At 34.8% G+C, this 22,652-nt stretch overlaps 1 protein-coding gene across 1 annotated transcript; it reads right to left on the reverse strand.

The window, feature by feature from the left end:
* Nucleotides 1-14,560: 14,560 nt before the first annotated feature.
* On the reverse strand, nucleotides 14,561-16,330 carry LOC145090831 (uncharacterized). The gene is made up of 2 exons (XM_079028891.1): nucleotides 16,249-16,330; nucleotides 14,561-16,117 (listed from the first exon to the last, which is right to left on the reverse strand). Exons 1-2 carry the CDS (start codon nucleotides 16,316-16,318, stop codon nucleotides 14,727-14,729), a joined length of 1,461 nt encoding a protein of 486 aa, XP_078885017.1. The 5' UTR covers nucleotides 16,319-16,330; the 3' UTR covers nucleotides 14,561-14,726.
* Nucleotides 16,331-22,652: the final 6,322 nt, after the last annotated feature.

Consider the following 22,652-nt stretch of genomic DNA (forward strand, 5'->3'; position numbering starts at 1 on the left):
GGAGTGGGAGGAGAGGAATGACAATGCGGGGAACAAATTTGATGATGATGTGCCGGACGAAGACGAACTAATAATAACGGGAATTGTAGATTATTTTGATGATGATGATGACAAAGAAGTTACACACGATAAACCGAGGAGTCGAAAACCATCACAATATTTGTGCCCTCCTTACACCGAGATATTCGTTTTATTTATAAACTGATAATTTTATGTTTATGTGAATTATCTGAAAGATATAGATTTAAACATTTGAATATTGTTTTTAGTTGCACACGACACCGAAGCAAAAAAGAAGAACAAAAAAGAAGGTTGATATCAAATCAACAAGCCCCGTTCCTCCTCCAGTTTTTGGTGTTGCTCATGACTTCTCCATGTTGCGCCGACAACCTTACGTAGCAGGCGGTGAGGTTGTCATCCAAAATTATGTATTGCATTCATATGATGTCCAGCATCGTTTGTTTAATTCCGTGTTAGATAGAGATTTTTGGAGCTCATTGTTTGGGCATACACACGACGGATGGTTGGAGTCAGCGGTAAATTAATTGTTAATTAATTATTTTAAAAGTTAATTGTTTTTTAGTCAATAACAAAACTATCATGTGTGCAGCATATAACCATTTGGTACCGACTATTGATGGAGAGACGGTTTGAGAGCGACCGATATACAATAATGCCTCCAAATTTTTTTGTTTCTCATGCTTTGGAAGAAGGACAGAACTGGAGGGCGTTTATGACTGGTATTGCTACGTACCCCAACTTCATGGTTGCTTGGTGGAATGTTGATACGGTAAACTTAATAGTTTATATTGAAAATAATATCGTTTTTTTGTTATGTTTTTGTATTGTGATGTAAATAAACATAATTTTATTTTCTGATCCTTATACATGTCTTATTGCCGATTCATTCATCCCCTAATCATTGGCTATTTGGGGAACTACGATTAGCGTCAATGGAAGTGCATATTTATGACAGTCTTGGTAGAGGGGCTTATGAAAAATTCAAATCTGAAGGAATCTTTTCCAAATTTGAACGTCGGGTGGCAAATTATTTGGACAAGATTAAGTATTGGGCCCGGAGGAACATCCCAAGGATTCCATTGAATATGCAATTCATTTATGAAGAAAATGTTCCCCAACAAAGTAGTCATTTGGGAGATTGCGGTGTTTTTGTTTGTATGTTTATGGAGCAATTGGTTTCAGGTCAACCAATACGTGTTCTTATTGACCCAAAGAACGCAACTTTAGAGTTCCGTCTACGGATGACAAAAATTATTTGGGGGTCTAGTCTTGGTCCTATGTAGTTGGATTATATAATTGTATATATAAATTAATGTTGGATTTCATTATTAGTTTATTTTTACAGTTTACTCAACGGATGGCAAAAAATATAACGTTACGACAATTACAACAAATTGATGACCTACTAATTACTTATCAATACATACAACATAAGAACGACTACAACATTTGTTTTAACGTTACAAATACAACAATTTATTGACCTAACAACTTCAAAACCATAAAAACAATATTGAAAAGCTTACAACTTGTAAACAAGAACTGCCAAGAACAACACCCAACTACAAACCAACGCTATCTTTAACTTCTTATTTTCTGATTGAAAGAGCTTATTAGAGTTAGTTACTTTAGCTATTACCATAGAAGATTGGTCCTTCTCTTCATCAACCCAACTGATAAACCCGCATTTTGGTCCCTGTTAAATTTAATATTCACAGTAAGAAAATAAATTTTTGTGATGTAAACACGAGGGTTTAAATTTGAATGACGTTAACAACATGATACCAAATATGGGCAAGCGTAAAACAATCTTCCTGGGTTTTTAGCTGTACCCGAAATCCTAACGATACGTTCTCCTCCGCAATTGCAGTATGCCATTAGCCTTCTTTTTCTTTTAAATCGGAGTTACTTTCTCAGTTAAAATTTCCATACTGAGTGACACCCATTTATAGAAGAAATCGTATTACAGAAAATTCTTTTTGACTATGAAATGAACTGGTTTGACTATGAATTCAAAAAGTTGAACTATGAAATGCAGACAAGTACATTCTGTAGTATTGTCATGTCGGTCAGTGAAATTTGACTATGAAATGAACTGGTTTGACTATGAATTCAAAAAGTTGAACTATGAATTTAAAAGGTTAAACTATGAATTTTGATCAGTAGAGATACAATATTTGCTATTTATAATTGCATTTGTTTCATATTGCATTTGTGTGATGATTGTAGAGCACTATCATCGGTATTGAAAATGAGTAGTTACAGCGAAAGAACCTTTTCTCAACTACCAATTTTCTTGCATAACCTTCAAAGAACAAATCCTAATACCTTAACAGCCATTAAGAAAATCGATACCAACCGCTTTCAATTCTGTTTTGTGGCTTTAGGTTGCGTGGTATAACATACTTCTTTTATTGAGTTATATAATATTTCATGGTAATGTATCTCGATTAGTTTTTACTTATCACTAATAGGTGTTCGTTTTTATGTAGATTCGTACCTTCCATAGGTGCATGATACCGCTGATATATGTGGGTTATTTACCCCTTCTTGGGAGCTTTCTGACAACAATGTACTTCGCAGTGGCTTTAGATGGAAATCATGAACCACTACTCTTAGCAATTGGTTTGGGAACCTTACAGTGTGAAGAATCATGGAGATGGTTCATGATGAGGTTAAGAGATTGTTTAGGTGAGGACATAGAGGTTGGTTTCATAAGCAACCTGTGTGATAACATAGACTTTGGTGTTCAGAGTGCCTACCCAGATTCCTATCATGGATATTGTCCTAAAGATATAGCTCGAAAGATACGTGAGTCTGTCGGACATAACAATATGGAAGTCGAATCGTTGTTTTGGAAGTCATGCAATGCATATAGCTTTGATGATTTTTACTTGTGTTGGGAAAGGTTGCAAAGTACATGTAGGAAACCACCTTTCTGCACCTTGCTTATGAGTCCAATTTACTGGCTTGACGATATACCGATTTCAAAATGGACAAGAGCATTTTTCCCAAAAATACGTTACAATGTTAAATCGATTGACGTCCTTGAAATTTTGCAAATTATATCCTCACGTGAGTTTCCTATAACAACGATAATTGAGTTAACCACCACGTCGATACAATCAAAGTATGCTGAACGGGCCGAACTGGCTGGTAAGGGAGATTGTTATATTTAGTTTTTTTTATTGTGCTACTATTTTTATTAAAATATCAAATTTTACAGGGAGGTTGTCTGGTGGGTTGACCCCTTATGTTAAGAGTAAGGTTCAAAAAAGTCTCAACAAGTCTTATAATTGTAATGCAAGACGTTTGTATGGGGATACATTTGAAGTCGATGACACTTTTGCCACCAGCAACGTACAACTTGAACGAAGGGTATGTAGTTGTGGTAAATGGCAAAAAAGCGGTATACCATGTGGCCACGCTATAGCATGTCTAAGAACCCGTACATCTGAGTCCATTCAGAGAATGGTTGATTACAAGTTCACTAATTATGTGTATCGACTTGCATATGGATCTGAGTTGGTGAATAGTATACCATCACATGTGCATTGGGAAATACCAAATGAAACGGTGGTCCTGTTACCTCCCTCAATGCAGTAGTTATTCATGTAGCACCTTTATGTTTTATGTAGTATTATGTATTAGTTTTTTATGTACCCCGTTTTTATTTTAGTGTTATGTTATGTATTAGTTATCTATGTACCCAGTTTATATTTTATGTCGTATTATGTATTAGTTATTTATGTACCCCATTTATATTTTATTGCGTTCTATATATTGGCTATTGACGAAACAACATACATTAAAAGAAATGGACGTTTATTAAATAGTAACGACTAGACACATACAACAACAAGTAACTTAAATAACGAAAAACAATTAACTTAACCAACATGCATATTAAAAATAAGGGACATTCTTTAAAAGATTCCATGCATCTAAGTGGGTAATCTCGCTACCATCATATTCAAAACGGTATAGTTCCAAAACCACCTGCCGTAGAATGTCTTCATACGTATTTGCATGTTCGTTATCCAACTCATTATAAATACGTTGAAATTGTTTCACCTTCATTTTCATATCCAGAAACTTCGCTTTGACATCTCTTCTTCTTCGATATTAAGTGCGGTTCATTAAATGGTGAAACAAATGACAGACACGAGACCAAAATGATCCAACACGAACTTGTGGGGGACCCGGTGGAAAATCCACCTCTACAGTTGTAATCCAAGCTTGAACCGAAGCGACCTCCTCTGCGTTCCTCCATATATGTGGTGAGTCCATAATTGCAAGGAGGGAAGTAATACAATACAATTACAACGGATATTGAAATCTATTTATAACGACTCCTTACTTTCCTGGTGCAATGACTTGTCAATTCAAGCAGCAATGTATTGTGTTGTCATTCAACCGGGGATGAATTGTCAACTCGAACAGTGATCTGTTGTGTTATAAGTATAGTACAATGCATTCATCAGTTAATTTTGACTATGAATTGCAGACATATTAGAAGATTGGACTGCGATTTTGTGTAGAAACTACTATAAATTGACCTTAAGTTACATGCAATACTTTATTAAATTAACCAATAAAGTTGTTCAAATATTGTTTTTTAGATTCTACTATCTTTGTTTCAATCAAAATGAGTTCTATATCATGGAGCAATGAAGAGTTCTTGGTTCTTACACATGCTTATATTCATGTGTACGAGACAAGCAAGTTGAACGATCTAATGTTTTGGAGCCATTTAACCAATATTTTCAATGCTGAAAACCGAATGGCTACAAGAAACGATCGTGACAAACTAGACATCTTAACAAGATGGTATGAAATGAAAACTGAAGTTCTATTATTCAACGATCTTTATATCAAAATTGACGACACCCGTCTAAATGCTACTGAGGATGTCATCTTGGAAGCTGCTAAGGAGGAATACAAGTCATTAAGTAACGGGTTGGAATTCCAATTTGAAGACCCTTGGAATATTTTGAAATATATCCCGTTTGTTTAAAATCTATTTTAGTTTATTATTTGAGTACTAGGTTATTTTCATGTACTAGGTTATTTTCATGTATTTCTTATGTATTTCGTATGTATTTCGTTTGTTTAAAATCTATTTTAGTTTATTATGTGAGTACTAGGTTATTTTCATGTATTTCGTATGTATTTCATTTGTTTAAAATATATTTTAGTTTATTATGTGAGCAACTCGTATGATTAACTTGAGTTAATAAATGGCCATTGCATTAGTTATCACAATAAATTAGAATACATTAGTAACAAGGATTCCATGAACCATTAAAAACATCACAACAATTACATGAAAAACAACGACATAATACGAACAAAGCATTAACGTAAAACACAAGTCCATGGGTTATTCTTAACAGAAATTAGAGCGGTCTACTTGAAATACTGTTTATCTCTAACAACCTTCCAAACTTCCTCATATTCGAAGTCTCTGCCGTCATGCTCACAGATGTAAAACTCTGTAACAACTTCCAAGAACTCTTCTTCGTCACAATAACGAACATTGTTACGTTTCGCATAACTACATGCTCGATTGAACCATGTCACTTCTTCCTTTACATCCGTCCACTTAGTAACAACATCTGATTTTTCTCTTTTTTGTCCTTCTCCCATCTCATGGTTAAACAAAGATGTGATGCGACTCCATTCATCACCAATTAGGCAATGCGGGGGAGCAAGTAACGATTCACCATCCTTAACACTTAGCCAGCATCGTGTTAGAACTAACACCTCGTTTGTCTTCCATGGCCTTTCAGAATTGGAACCAGGTACTTCATTCGAAGAACTTGCTGCATTCGACGACATTTCTAATAATGGGAATTCGTTTCGTTTAGGTGATTTGGGTGTTTGGTTTATAGATCTTAAACATCTATTTATATAAATAAATAGACTATGAATTAATACTTTGACTACGAAATGGTTATATTTGGACTACAATTTTCAGCTTTATGTAGTGTTTTGTCATGTCAAACTGTCATTTATCTCTTGTCACTTAAGGGTCCTACTAGGATGTGCAGGTTACTACAGTGACTTGTCATTACTGTCTAGTCATTTCAAAGTTGGACCTCTCATTACTGTCTAGTATGTATAAATACCACTTATTGCTCCAGTTTAATACAATATCGACTTTATTATGAGTTCCTCACACAAATTCGAAATTTGCTCATGCAACGAAGTAGATTGTTACTACTGTGATTCGGTAGACCCTTTTTTTACACCCTCTTCAGCCGGGCCATATATGTCACATGAAAATTTTGAAGAATTAAAGAAGGTTGAAGCACAACAAGAAGAGGACAAAGAGTCATCCCGACTTCTCACTCAACTTGCTAATGATATAGATTCGGAATGCAAACAAGCTCAATAATGAATTGAACTCAATAAAAACAAAATCAAAGAGCATAAAGATTAGATAAAAAAGAGTAAGAAGGCAATCAAAACGACTGAAAAACGGCTTGCTGAGAAGGATGAGCAGTTGATACACATTATGGTAAAAAAGGATCGTTTTGAAGACAAAACGAGAATTAGGGATGACTATATAACAATGGAGAAAGAGAAGTACCCGTTGCAGTTCCCTGAGTTTAAAAATTAGTTACAAAGTTGTTGTAATATTATCATGAAACAGATTAGGTTGCCAAAGGATCGTTTGTTGTTTTTTTTTAAATAACATGGTGTAACTGTTAAAATAAATCTGCAAACTATATTTTATAATATAAATGCTTCATTCATTGTTATAATCAACAAACTTAACTAAAATATGAAAGCATAGCAATGTCTTGTAAGAGTTAATAAAAAATATTACAATACATAATAAGCTAACAACTCGTCATTACTCTTAATTTCAAGGTTGTTTTATATCAAAATCAGCGTTATAGGTTTGTGAGCAACCCGCTGAACCACCAATATTATATGCCATTTCTGCAGTAGAAATTATGTGACCTGCTCTGCTACCGGACGCCCTTCCAGTACAATTATTTCTCGTGTGTCCTAGTTGACCACATGTAGAACACTCTTTTATAATTGGACCCTCGCCTTGGGATGGAATGCGGTCTGTGTTTCTTGGCCTGCCTGGCTGACGTTTATCCATTATAGGTGGCTTAACAATCATCAAATCATCGGGGATCTCCCATTCGGATGGCTTCGGCAGAGGGTTTATTGATTCCTCATATGTTTTCCTCAGTGTTTCGGTAAGGTAAGCATTTAATGCAAACCTCGAGCAGTCTTGGTAATTGTTCACTGTTAAACATCTTATGACATGACCACAAGGTATCCCATCAAGTTGCCAATGCCTACATGTACATGTCATATGTTGAAAATAAACAATCACATTTTGTGCCCCCTGTTTGACCTCGCATTTCGTATTTGAGATCATGCGAACATCCCATTTGGTAAAAGTTTTCTTGTTTATTTTTACAACTTCATCCGCCCAAGGGGTAAGTGTTGTTGTTGCTTCCGCTAAAAAACAGCCAAAATGAAGAAGTTAAGATCAATAACATCAAAACTAATAAAACATTAATATTACAAATTTACTTAATACCTGCAAAGTTACGTCTTTGAAACCACCATTGTTGCATTGTAGCACGAAAAAAATCAATCAACGTAAGTATTGGCACCTTACGTGCATGTCTAGATAATGCATTTATAGACTCCGTACTGTTGGATGACATAAGATTGTATCGGTTCCCTTTAAAATGTGCCCTTGACCAGGTTTCTGGATTTATACTTTTTAAGTACTCCCATACTGGTTCTTTTGTCTTTTTCATAACATCCATGGCAGCATCAAAAGCATCAACTGTGTACGCCCTACACGCCTCCCAAAAAATTCCTTTAACCGTCTTACTCTTGCCGAATCTAGATACTATGTTGAAATACAAATGGACACCACATATTCCATGATGAGCGTGAGGAAAAATGTTGGCAACGGATGTTGCTATTGATGGAGACCTATCAGATATAATTGTAAGCTCCTGCATATTTCCTATGCAATCATGTAGTTTTTGAAAAAACCATGTCCAAGAATCGGCACACTCATTTTTGCATATACCATATGCAACCGGTAATATTTGGTTTTGTCCGTCCTTAGTAACTGCAAGTAGCATGGTACCTTTGAACTCGCCCTTTAGGTGAGCTCCATCTACTACTAGGGTCGGCTTACAAAAATTGACAAAAGCTCGTACCTACAATACATTGTATATCTATTCAAATACACCAAAATAAATATTAAAAAATTAAATTAGGATATGATAATACTAACCGAGCAACCGAGTGCGACGTACAAAAACTCAAAGCGATCATCAACATCTGTTTTAATATGTGTGACAGTACCCGGATTATGTTTGGCCAAGTTGTGACAATACGCCGGAAGTTTGGTAAAAAAATCCTCTTTCGTACCCCTTAACGACAACAATGCATATTGCTTCGCACGCCATGCCTGATGGTATGAGATATTGATATTCAATTGAGCATTCATATCATTAACAATTTCTTTTCCCCGATAAACTCTACTATAGTCTTCAGCCAAAACATCAACAACATATTCACCCAAAACATATTTGTTTGCTTGTCGATGATTAGGTTGCAACAATGTTGAAGAACATGTGTGTACATCAACAAATTTATTCACTTGGAAAAGTCCATCAGAATTTTTAATTGCTTTTGCTCTTAGTAACCAAGAACAATTTTTCGAAACACACACAACTTCATACCTTGATTTGGTGGATCTACTTGTCCTCGTCTGGAAACCTTCTCGAAGACATTTTTTACCAATACACCGCTTTAAAAGTTCTTTGTTCTTAAATATACTCTCACATTGAATCTTTTGAAGATTCATGTCTACCATCTGTGTTGGGATATCTTTATTAATATCAACTGGCATGCTGGTACAGGGGGCATACCGTGAAAAAGGTTATCGGGAAACTTAGCTTTAACTTCATCACCCAACTCATCTCTATCGGAATTGCTTTGTAGCTCGGTTATATCTAAACATACATCACCAACATCAACATAATGCCCGTAAACATGATTTTTTTCATTTTTTTGACTTGAATTTTTTTTCTTTTTAGTTTTATCTACCACACGCCTATTCATAAGTTTAACTTCTTGTTCGGCAACATCATCACAACGACCACCCACATGATTAAGATATGTATCAACATCATCATCACCAACAGACTTGTAATTCTCGGGATCCACATAGTGAATAGGTGAATAACTAACATTAAAATTTTCAACAACACTGTGAAACTGAGGTACACTAGGAGTATTGAAAGTACCTATCGGATCGTTGCTCTTTTTATAACTGCATAAATTACCAACAAGTTGGTTTCCAATTTCACCATCCCCATTAACCTCCTCAACTTCATCAACCACCACAAACACTTTCACAGCCCTTCCTCCACTACATTTGATTACGTTTATCAACATTCTAACATCCATGTCTTCAACTATAGCTATATAATAATTTAATTCAGGATGGTGGAAACGAAGACTAATTCTATATTTGTCTAACAAACCAATTTTGCTTCTTACCAAAGATACAAAATCACTATAACTAATATACTCAGAAAATATCAAAGCAAGTTCAGAAATACCTCCCTGTGGACATATGTATTCCAGATTAGTTCCATTAACTTGTCATCTCCCACCGCTTACAAGACAAACCAAAGATTCAATCATTTTTTGAGCAAATTGTAGAGAGAGTTCCTAAACAAATAACAACCAAAATGATATTTTTTCTACAAAACTTTTTATATACCAACATGATTTCGTAGTCAAACAAATTCATTTCATAGTCAAACTTACAAAAAAAAAATAATACAAAAAAAACCACGATTTCGCAGATAGAGTGAGAGTATTTCGCAGATGGACTTATTCCATCTGCGAAATTACCCCTATATATACAACAAAAATATTAAAAAAAAAAATTTAATTCCACCTGCGAAAGTACAAGCACCTAAAGCACAGCTGTGCTTTAGGTGTTTGTACTTTCGCAGATGAGAAGGTCATTTCGCAGATGGGACCTTCTCATCTGTGAAATCGCTGGCTATTTTTGTAATTTCGATTTTTTTTGGCTATTTTTGTAATGCAATTAGTGTAAATGGCTATTTTTGTCATTTTCTCTCTCTTTTTTTTTTTTTTATTTATATTGATGCCATAACAATCGTTTACACTTTATGTTGTATACGTTTATCAAGTTCCGAAATTATGTTACAGTAGAGTCATGATACATAGATATAATGGGTTAACGTATAATGCTTATAAAAGAAATAAGAACTTTATGTTATTTTGATTGGGTTTTCGATTATTTATATGAACAAACAAGATTGTTAATCCGATAGTTGGAATTAGCGATGAGTTATAAAACCGAAAAACCGGAATCGAACCGGAACCGGAACCGATATAACCGGAAAATGTTTAAACGGTCCGAGTATTGGGTTTCAAATTTAGTCTTATCCGGGTTCCGAGTATTTCGGGTACGAGTCCAACGGGTCCGGGTATAGGTCCAACGGGTCTGGGTATTCCGGGTAAAAAAACCGGAACCGGTTTTTGGAACCGGATATGTAAAAAAACCGGAACCGGGTTTAATGGACGAGAACCGATTTTTGTACGTTTCATAAAGTTTTTATATAGGAAATATAAATAAATGTAAACAATATTATAAGTTGATGGGTATCATAATCTATATAAGTTTTAAAAACTGAATATACTAGGAATATATTTTTGGTATAGAAATTTGTATAAAAAAAAGTGTCGGTTAAAGATGAAATATTATTTATACATTTTTGATCTTAAAAAAATGGATGTAGGATTGGAGATGGTTGTTTATCATAATCTCAATTTGCATATGAGCTCTCATAATAATAATAATAATAAATAAAATTAAAAAAAAAACAAAAAAAAAACATTGAAGTAATGGAAAACTCACAGATATAAAGCATGACATTCATCTAATAAAATCTCAGTCTATCTTCCATTCCCCTCTCTTGTGAACTTTATTTGTAAGAACCATAATTTATATGTAATATTAATATTAGATAAATGGTTATAAGTTTGGTTTTATATGTTAAACAATGGTTTAATTAAAAATGGTGATTTGGTCATTTGTAGGAAATTTTGAAAAATTGGCTTATGGTGTTTTATTTGAGTGAATTTGAATATATATAATAGTGTATTTGACTATATAATAGTGTATTTGATCAAAAAGAGTGAAATCGAAAGTTTTATTATTTTTAGTGTCAATTTGTTTTGTTGGCTTAATGGGTTAAAGTTCTATAAATTTTTAGCCTATTTACAGTGGATCTTTTACAAAATGTTATATATTCATTTTGTTGTTTAATTATTCTAACTCATTTTTTAACTAGAACCTCAATCATGTTACAATTAACTCATCCCTATGAACATACATTATATATTACTACAATCACATAACTAAAAGTTCATATTTCACAATAATATCAAACCAACTTTGTTATATCCGGTTACTTTTAAAAAAACAAAATCAATGTCGTCAATAACCTAAATGTAATTTTTTGTTTATTATTTTTTTTATTACGGTTGAAAGATTATGCGATTGAGGTAATTACAAATAATAATAATAATAATAATAATAATAATAATAATAATAATAATAATAATAATAATAATCCGGGGTTTCCGGTTGTAAACCCATTTTACCCGGTTCCACCTTACCCACTTTCCTATTTCCGGGTTTTTCGGTTCTGGACCCACTTTACCCGGAACCGAACCGAAACTGGTTCCTATATACCAGTCCGGTTTCCGGTTCTAAAAAATCTCGTTAAAACGGTTCCGAGTTTTCCGGATCCGGGTCCATCCGGTCCGGGTTTGGACCCACTTTCATTCCTAGTTAGAATTGCATAAGGGAAGTTATTATTCGGTATTATATCATAACAAAAGTTAAAAAATTATAATGTTTGTTATGGTTTAATATTATGTTTTTTATGATTTCAACATGGGATTTATCATGTGATTCAGTATTATAAATTATGAAACTATATAAATTGTTTGGGCTCAATACATAAATCCGTTGCAGTTTCCTCATCGACAACTTTATACAAAGGTTCGATTGAAAGGGGCTTGTAGATTGAACTTCTTTTTGTTGTTGTTGTTTATACTATGTCTTCGATAGTACGGTTTACTATTTATTTATACTATGTCTCGTTCATATTTGTGGGTCTTTCACTTGTAAGCAGGTGCCAAATTCCTTGTTAGTTCAACGATACCAATGTCATAACTAAAATTGTTCCTAGGAGTGGCTCGACCATTTCGAGGGCTTTAAGCGAGCAAAAAATATGGGGCCATTTGGATAATGGAAAACTAGAAAAGTAGTGAAACACATAATGCTTGGTGTTGTGAATTTGAACAATAGAGAATCTAGATAGAAGAATAAAAGATAAATGTGATGTTTCAATTTCCAAAATCGCACTTATGTGTCGCATGAGTTTCGTCTTCAAAATTCAAGATTGCTCACTGTGATGTAGCCTATTGGACAATTAGTAATGGGTAATTTATATTTGAGATATATTAATATCGAGTTAAGTTCGAAGAATAAGAAGCCTTATAGAATTGGGGACCCTAAGCCATAGCTTGAAAAATATAAGGTTGAGCCGTCCCTGATTGTTCCTCGTGGTAGACTACTCGATTGACATTTGAGGAGTCATTTATTTGGTAGGTTGTTATTTACGATCAATAAATAATGCCTTACACAACTAGGTAAAATCCTCCATATACACATGTGTCCTTTTACAAGATTAGATGCCTTCATTATACACACTTTGACACTGAATACTTTGAGTGCATAAAATTATCACAATGTAGAAAACTAGAAAATTGGGTAAGATCACCGATGCATAATTATGTATTATTTCCACAACTAAGCAAAATCCTCCTACTCGAGTGCTTTGGAAATAGGTAAACTTCGACTAAGAGAGTAGAGACTCTATATAACTATGTCAAGATTTACTTTGTGTCATATGTTTTTGATAGTTCACTCATATTCTTGATTCAAGAACAACGAATCCTTGATATTTGATTCTTTTATCAAACACGTGGTGTGTGTTTGTAACTCTTTCAATTCGATGCATAATTAACAACAGATGAACCTAATTTGTGAACCAAACATTGAAAAATGATAGATCATTTGACTCTTATTGAAAATTTGATTTACAATCCTTAGATTTGATTTATATGATGTAGTTTTGTGTTTCTGTAACACCTTGTTTTTTGATCAACTAGACCTCGTTAAATCCAATTAGTTGTCACAAAACTTCCAATAAATAACTTGTCTATCACATTTAAATTCGAACGGGAATCTTCCACTTTAACTCTTATACAATAATGCTAAATAAATATGCACAATGTGTGTAATCGTGTTTGTGGAAGGAATTAGAACATGATATTAGATATAAAATTGCCATGGGTATGGGTTGGTCTCTCTTATTGATTTGTGTATCTATACATGCATAAATACTTAAGGTAAAAAAAACCCTAGGACCAACTCGAAAAAACATTATCATTATTAGTATGTATTTTTTTTGGAAACAACAAACGAATTAAATGGAAGCTTACTCGCAATATTTCAGCGAGCACCCCGGGTTTGAGATCTTTTACATGGCACCTTCAACCTTGTCAATTGATAGTGAAAAAACAAAATCCTGATATATGCTAATTAGGTAGAAAAATAGAGATCGAAACAAATAATTCGTACGATCCAAAAAAAAAGAGTTTGAAGTATTAAATAATTTATATCCATAAAATATTTGGTGGAACATAGATAATGAATAAAATTGAGTTAATATTTTAAGGTGCATAATTACCATGATAAGTCTTTGAGAGACTTTTTATTTTTATCACATAAAAATTTGACTAACTTTTATTTAACAAACACATACCGCAAAAAAAAAAAAATAAATAAATAAATAAAAAAAACAAAAAAAAAAAAAACAAAAAAGTAGATTAACTTTTTCAAATTTTATTTTATTTAAAAATAACTAGTTTATTTTTATCTATTTTAGTTCTTAAATGTTTTGTAGAACCTTCTTCTCTGATTTGTTGTTTTTATGTACATATTTCTTGACAAATGCTTTGCAAGATATAACTTTCAATAAAAATATAATTTTTAAATATTTTTATCTTTAACAGATTAACTTACCTAATAATAATAAATTATAAATGTAGGGAAATGTATAAAATGATAAATAAAACACATCTCCAAATTTATAAAGCATAAAAAGATTTTCAAAAGTAAACATCTTTAAAAAATTTATATTGTTCTTTCAAATGACTTTCAAACTCTACTTGCAAGTGACATGTTTGAAAAAAAAATGTTGGGCTAAGGTATGTCATCGCTTGTCTTGCAATATTTTCAAGTTGAATTGCAATGTTTCATGGATCCATATGTTCAAACCCATTTTTGAAACCGACTTAGAGGACAATTGCAAAAACTGATAATCACAATTGAAATATCAATGATATTATTATACTCGTTGGTATGGTCTTACAAAAAAACTACTCCAAGTGAATCTCAATATGGTCAAAGTCAAACCAGCCTTTGACTTCATTTACAACTAACCCCCCTATACTTTGTATTTAGGTCATCCATTGTCCCAAAACAAGATATTAATCTGAATCTTGGTATTCGGCAAGAAGTCTTCAAGTCAAACAAAACGCCGCTTGAGGGAAACGAAGTCTTGATGAAGTTGTTTGTATGCAGACATGTAATGATCCACGGCGAAGGACAGCTGCCTTATCGCTTCCCTTTTCTCCTCCGACACCACTTCCACCTCTTTTTCCAATTCCACCACTTTCACTTTCAGTTCATCTGTACATGAAATTACAGCAGCATCATGCTCCCGATTCAAATCATCAACTAACTCACACTTTTCTCTAACTTCCGTTTCCAACCTTGTGATATCAGTTTTCAATTTATCCTCTTCGGCTGCATGAACAGTTCTCATTTGATTAATCTTGGTACTCAATTCTATGATTTCATCATCTCGCTTTGATATATCAGCTGTGAATCTGATAGCTTTCTCATGCAGTTCATCATTCCGGGCTTGCTTTGAATCTAATTGCTGCTGTAACGAGGTTATAGTTTGACCAAGTGATAAAAACTGAGTTTGGTCAATATCTTTTCTAGCCAGCTCTTGTTTTAGCTTTGAAATTTCATTGTCTGTTGTCAATACTTGCGTTCTGTAGACCTCTATCACTTTCCCCATTGTTTCAATCCTACGAGTTGACTCAGCCACCTTAGCTTTCTCAACTTCAAGAAGGGCGTTTTTGTCTTCTAATAAACTCTGGGCCTTCTTGCTCGAAGTAGACAGCTCTTCTTCAAGAACTGAAATATTTTTCAGTAACTCCTCAGTGTCATGAACCTTGGTTTCAAGCAGCGCATTTTCGTCTTCTAAACTCTGGACCTTCTTGTTCCAAGTAGACAGCTCTTCTTCAAGAAGTGAAATCTTTTTCATTACCTCCTCAGTGTCATGAACCTTGGTTTCAAGAAGGGCGTTTTCGTCTTTTAAGCTCTGGACCTTCTTGTTCGAAACTGAAATATTTTTCAGTAACTCTTCAGCGTCATCAACTTTGGTTTCTTTTACCTTTAATGCATCGTCATTGACTGGTGAAACTAGACGCTTGTTGATACACATGATAGATTCTGATGCGGAAGCGGAATTGGATGATTTTAAGATGGAAGATTCTGAGCATTCGCTTCTAGAAATTTGAAAACCACCTCCACTTGAGAAAGTAAATTCAAAATCGGCAGGTGTTTTGAATTCATGTTTTTTACTCGATTCAGTAACTTGAGGAGAGGTTGAACTGGAAGAATCAACTTGCTGTGTCTTGATCTTTATGGGTGTTGTAAATTTATGTGTGTTCTTGTTGACTTCTTTAATCAAATGATCAGCCAATTCCCCATGCATGCGTGATAACTCGGTTACCAGTTTTGTCAAGTTCAACTTCTTGCAATCGTAAATTTCGGCTGTTATTTCGGAGAATGTTTCATCTTGTTTGATCAGATCAAGGATTTCTTTGACACATTGCTGGAACCCTAGTTTCCCAGAAAGTTGAAGCTCAATTAGTGTGTAGATTGAAATGTAAAATACATATATTTAGTACCATAACTGAAATGTATAGTGATGAAATGATTCTGTAAATATTCATGTTCTGTAAGTATCTTACCTTGTACATTTTCTGCCATAATCTGAGTATCCCGTCCTTGTGACTGTGATTTTGATTCGACGCCCTCCATACGAAGAGACCAATAGCCCTTCAATACCTGCATATCATAACATAAGCGAGAGACTTGAGAGGATTATTTCATAAAGATTCGAAATCGATTGACTACAATTGAACTGTGTAAGCATCTAGGTATTGTGTGTTATGTTTCTTACTCTGTTTTATGTTCTTGATTCTTCTTGATTGACTGCGTAACTTTCATATGATTCTTGATAATCACATTCTGATGTAATCCAAAAGTTCGATTCTTCTGTAAGTTTTGCTGCGAATTCAAATTGAAATCCCTGCAGTTCATTATCACTGAATTCATGTAAAATTCAGTCTACAAAACAATTCGTAAATGATAACGAAAATAACAACAATTAACTGAACACCGACATCCCTACTAATTATAATCAACATCCGATCTTCCACAACAAATCGAAGAGAACATCAATGAATCCAAATTAAAAGAGGAAAGTTGCGGATTTGACTAACCTTTCAGAAGAACTGAAGTTAATTCGAGAGATTTGGTTTGCATCTGAAATGATCACTGATTGGAAATATCAAAGCTCGTTCTGTTATAGAGAGAGACTATGGAATGAAGTAGAAACGGGCGAGAGAGGTCCGAACCAGAATAAAAATCCGGATTTTAGGGAGCGAATGTTACCCGCCTTTTTTATTTAAATATGAAGCGACTAAAATAGCCTTTTTAGGTTTCCCAAAATTACAGTCGGAGAAGAAGTTGAAGGATTTCAAGGTATTTTCATATATGGTTGTTTGGGATAGTTAAACATTATAAGTTGTTCCCGAGTTTAACAAAAGAAAAAAAGAGAAAAGAAAGTTACTAGAGAAAGAAGAGAAAGGAAAGGAAAACAAAATTTTCTTTCGTGTTTCCAAATTGAAGAAAAATGAAAGGAAAATAAATCATTTTGTTCTTTCTTCTCAAATCCTCCCAAATCAGAAGGAAAGTTAGGAGGGAAAGTGATCCTCTCATTTCCCTCCACTTCCTTCCGCTTCTCTCCTTTAATGAAACTCGGGAACATCAATCTTTTTTATTTTCTTCTCATTTCCACTCATTTCCTTTCCTTTCTCTCGATAAGTTGAACTCGAGAACGGGGTGTGAATGGGTATTTATGAAAAGAGTAATTAAACCTTAGAATCAATGTTTTAAAAAATGGTTGGAATGAACCATACATAGCGGTTCAATACCCACCGATTTTATGTCAATCTCTAAGCTGAATCGAAATAAATGAAATATTCAAATACCGGGTTGAACCGGTATGATAAAACCGGTAAATCGTTTGTACTGATTTATTATATTTGTATAGTTAAACTTTCTTTAGTCCGAAGGAACAATCAATTTCCAAAGCAAGTTGAATATTTTTGGAGTATACACAACTCAAATGTCAACGCACGCCACCACCAGATTTACAATATTTTTTAGTTGAAGAAACTATCGAACCGGTTAAAAGGATGGTTGAAACGGGAATCAATCATAACAATTCAGCTAAAAAACCAGCTTTTTAAACATTGCTTAGAATGTTCGGATAAGTCCCAAACAAATTCTCTTTTAAATATAAATCATCATTGGAAATATTATCACAAAAACCACATAAATTAAAAGTTTTATCAGAAATTGAAATTTATGTCTATCAAGAAGTTTGAGATTTTGTTTGGTTATATTTAGCTTTTTTGAAGGTCAAGCTCATAACCATTGCCAACTCTTGTAAGCGCCGAATAATATTTTTATAGTTTACGATTATAGTTTACAATTTTTACTTTAAATATGTTTTTTTTTGTATATTTATACATAGTGTTGATGTTAAAAAAGCATATTTATATACAAAAAAAATTAATTCGAAATTCTATTTATAATTTTTTTAAATGCATTTATATATTAAAACATAAAATACGTAAAATGCATTTATATATTTAAAAGTTTATAAATGTTAAAATATCTATTTGTATTTATGAAAAAAAACATGTTTTTAGAACTGTAAATACATAGTTTTACGTATTTAAAAGTGTAGATACATTTTTTTAGAGTTGTTAAAAAAATATTTTTTAGATGAACAAATACTTTTTTAATGTAGATTAGTTTAATAAGAACATACTTATGAAGCTTTTGTAAAATAATAAACTATTTATACATTTAACCTATAACATCTTAGAATTTAAGACCAAAAATTTCGGTTTTAATTTATAAAACAGATTACTGGAAACATCTACAAGGTCATATCATATCATAAAAACCCATAAGTCATATAACTCAAACATGGCATAGTAAAATAATATCAGAGTACAAAATCACAAGAATCTCATAGTGCGGAAAATCATGTGTGATGCGTTGTAGTCATGTCGGCTCCTTTCCCTTCGAAGAGGAAGTACCTGAAACCAAAACAAAAAACCGAAAGCACAAAGTTTAGTGAGTCACCCCATCATACCGCATACCATATAATACACATACCGCCTAGCATATTTGGGTGTTGGCCTACCCCTTCGGTCTCTTTCAACCGGTAACTGCCTAGCATATATGGGTGTTGGCCTACCCCTTCGGTCTCTTTCAACCGGTAACCGTCTAACATATTTGGGTGTTGGCATACCCCTTCGGTTTATTTCAACCGGTAACCAAGGACTATTTCACCCCTACCACTACCACATAATACCCTAGCATATACATATACATCACATACTACCTAGCATATTTGGGTGCTGGTCTCCCCTTCGGTCTCTTTTAACCGGCAACATGGTCTATCCAACCCTTCCTACCACTATTACATAATAACATAACATACTAACACATAAAACATAACAGATAGTGGCATACTAGACAATTATCACAAAGACAATCATCTCGACTATAATCAAATACTAGTGGGCCGACATTGGTGCCTTCGACCCACTCCTACTGGAACGTAACTCACCTCAAATGTTGTGAAGTAGCTGGACTGTCCTCAGCTCTTAAATCTGCTCTACTCAAACTCCTACACATAAAGATTTCCCTTAGTTACCCTTTCATGCTCATAACCCTTTAAGGGTCAACTTTGGTCAAAGTCAAAGTCAAGGTCAACACGCTGGTCAAAGTCAACCTCTTGGTCAAAGTCAACGTTCCGATTTGACCCATCAACTCATTGAGTTCCATAAATCATAAAACTCAGAAACCGCGATCTAACTCGTCGAGTTCTTTCACAACTCGTCAAGTTCCTCCTATCTATAGTATCAGGACTTTCCCATTCTACTCATCAAGTCATCCTTGAACTCGTCGAGTTTTTCCATTTACAGAATCGGGACATTTCGACCTAACTCGTCGAGTTCCTCTATGGACTCGACGAGTTCTTCAGTCTGTTAAGTCATCCTAAAAGATTAAGCTCCTATCCTTCATATTTAGGCTCCATACTTCATCTACATACTGAAAATGTCCTTTTAAGGGTAAAGTTTCCAATATTACCCGTTAATAGCCTCCTTTAATGGGTTTAGCTCAAACCCTAATTGTTTAAGATCTAGATCTTGATCCAAAAGCCATATATACTTCAAATTAAGGCGTACAAACTAAGATCTAGACCCTAGACACCATTTGAACACGTAAAGTTTCTGCCTTTATCTCCATGTATGGGCTTTGGGGGCTTAAAAGGCCAAAATGACATCTTAGAGCTTGCATGGGGCTCCAATGGCCATAAATTTTGCACCTTTATGCCATAACAGCCCTCCAAGGTCCTAGATCTGGAAGTGTACCCACTTGGGACGCTCAGTTCTCAAAAGCTATCATTCTTGGACCAAAAACCCCATAAAAGTGAAACGAAGAGATCAAAGAAATCATTAAGCAAGTTAGAGACTTGCTTACCCGAAAATGCTGCAAATGGAGTGAAGTTTTTGAATCTTCTCTCTTTTTCTTGAGCCCTCTAGCTTCTTCTTCTTCCACAAGCTTCAAATGCACAAGTTTTCTCTCAAAAATGTCTCACAAGCTCACATAAGGCATTAGGGTTTCGTGGCTAGGGTTTTGGGACGTGGAGGTTGTAAATGAGGCCAACCTTTGAGAGTTAATGAGTTTAAATAGGGTGCAAAACCTTGAAGTTAGTGTTTCACTCTACCAGCCCTACTCGTCGAGTTGGGGCTCTTAACTCGTCGAGTATGTTTCTTAACCCGCGTCCCAAAATAATTCCTACTCGACGAGTTTGGGGCTCCCAACTCGTCGAGTTCTTCTATAAAGGTGCATAAATTGAGATTTTAAATACGTACCAGGAATTAGGCATTACAAATCTCCTCCACTTATTTTAGACTTTGTCCTCGAAGTCTGTTGCGTCTGGAAATAGCTTTGGGTAGTGTTCTCTTATCTCGTCCTCCGACTCCCATGTCCATTCCGAGCCCTTGCAGTGCTGCCGATGCACCTTCACCAAATCCACTCTCTTGTTCCTTAGATCCTTCGTCTTCCTGTCGAGGATGGCTACTGGTCGCTTGATGTAGTTCAGGCTGTCATCTACCTGAATATCCTCTAGAGGAACCACCATAGAGTCATCTACCAAGCACTTCCGCAACTGGGAGACATGAAAGGTGTTGTGGATCTGACTAAGGTCGGCTGGCAGATCCAGCCTATACGCCACCTTGCCCACCCGGGCTATAACGCTGAAAGGTCTGATATACCTGGGGCCCAACTTGCCCTGTTTTCTGAAGCGGATGACACCTTTCCAAGGTGACACCTTTAGAAGGTCTCACGGCTAGGTATGGACCCTTCGGTCTTGTGTCTCGGTGAATACCCTCCGGTCTCATTACTCAGTATGGACCCTCTGGTCATAAATATATATATATATATATATATATATATATATATATATATATACACACACACACACACACACACACACACACACAGAGAGAGAGTAATATAACAACATAATTCGCAAAGACAAAGTGCATAATATCATATATCTCAGTATAAGCAAATAAGACCCTCCGGTGAATAACACAATAAGACCCTCCGGCGCACAGTAACTACCATTCAGGTAAGTATAGTGAGAAGACTCACCTCGTAAAGTAAAGCAAGTATATCATGCACCCGAATTGTCGGTCTAGACTCCGCTTAACATATATCGCATATATCTCTAATTAATAAATAATATTAACAATCCCCAAAAGATGTTAGTCTAAGTTCCTCTACTAAATCTATGAAGGGTAAAAGACCATTTTACCCCTGCATGGCCTCCAAAGTCCACAACTTTGACTAAAACCCTAAAAGTCATCGGAAGTCAACACCCAGCGCGTACATTGGGCGTACAGCCCTCTACGTTGGGCGTACTAATGACCATGCAGGCATCGGGGAGGCTCAGCGCTACGTTGTGCGTAGTTGGGAGTATGCTCGACGTACGTCTTAGACTCACTTTTCTCACTCTCTTGGTCTTAATCCGTTGAGACCATAGCTACAACCTCATATCTGGACTACTTGGAGTCTATCACTTCACAAAGTTGGTGACTTTAAGCCTTAGCATGGCTGGACAAGTCTAAAAGTCATAAACTCTCATCCTTTACTCATAAAAGTCCTCATAACTCATGCATGGAGAGATCTTGACGACCAAGATCTCATTTTTATGATTCCAAATGACTAAAAACACCTAAATGGACATTTATTATGCTCTGGAGTTCATCAAACTCATAAATTTTCAAGCTTGGGACATAAAACCATAATTATGGACTAAAACATGAAGTAATCAAAACAATAAGAAAGCTTGGAGCTTGATACCTCTGAATGGTGCACCAACCACAAGGAAACTCAAATCCAAAAGCTTGGACACCAACTCTTCTTCCTTACAATCTCCTTCTTCACAAAATAATCCACAAGATCATTCAATAAGCTTCAAATGCTCACACAAGCTATGAAAACGGGTTTTTTTTGGGTTTGAGAGGAGTTGATAGCTAGAAATGGTGGCTAGAATGAGGCCATCATGTTCCCTAAATAGAGACACACAACACAACTAGGTTTTACATTCTGAGCCTAATACGCCCAACGTACTAAGTGGCCTCCGCCTCCATAATATGCACATGAGTACGCTGAGCGTACACATGCATACGCCCCACATACTCATGTGCCACCTTTTTCTCAATTAAGGGCTAGTTTTGACAATTCAATAAAAGTAAGGGTCATTGATACATACCTTATCTCGGGATGTTACATTTAAAGTATTAATTCATATAACATTTTGTTTCCAAATCATTCAATGTGAAAAATAGTAATTAGACATCAGAGTACAATTTTAATTAATCAAATGCGGAATAAAATATGGGGGATGATGTGAAGTCACGTTGGGCCCTTCTTTTCTGAATTGGAAGTACCTAAAACCATAAACATAAAGTGTAGACACAAAGCTTAGTGAGTC

Source organism: Lactuca serriola, chromosome 2, assembly GCF_051521515.1.
Source record: "Lactuca serriola cultivar US96UC23 chromosome 2, Lser_US96UC23_V15, whole genome shotgun sequence".
NCBI classification, from domain to species: Eukaryota; Viridiplantae; Streptophyta; class Magnoliopsida; order Asterales; family Asteraceae; genus Lactuca; species Lactuca serriola.

Coding starts and splice junctions, on each gene's coding strand:
- LOC145090831 (XM_079028891.1), bottom strand. CDS start 16,318: ATGGAGGGCGTCGAATCAAAATCACAGTCACAAGGACGGGATACTCAG. Junction 16,118..16,248: donor TATGGCAGAAAATGTACAAG/GTAAGATACTTA, acceptor CTGGGAAACTAG/GGTTCCAGCAATGTGTCAAA.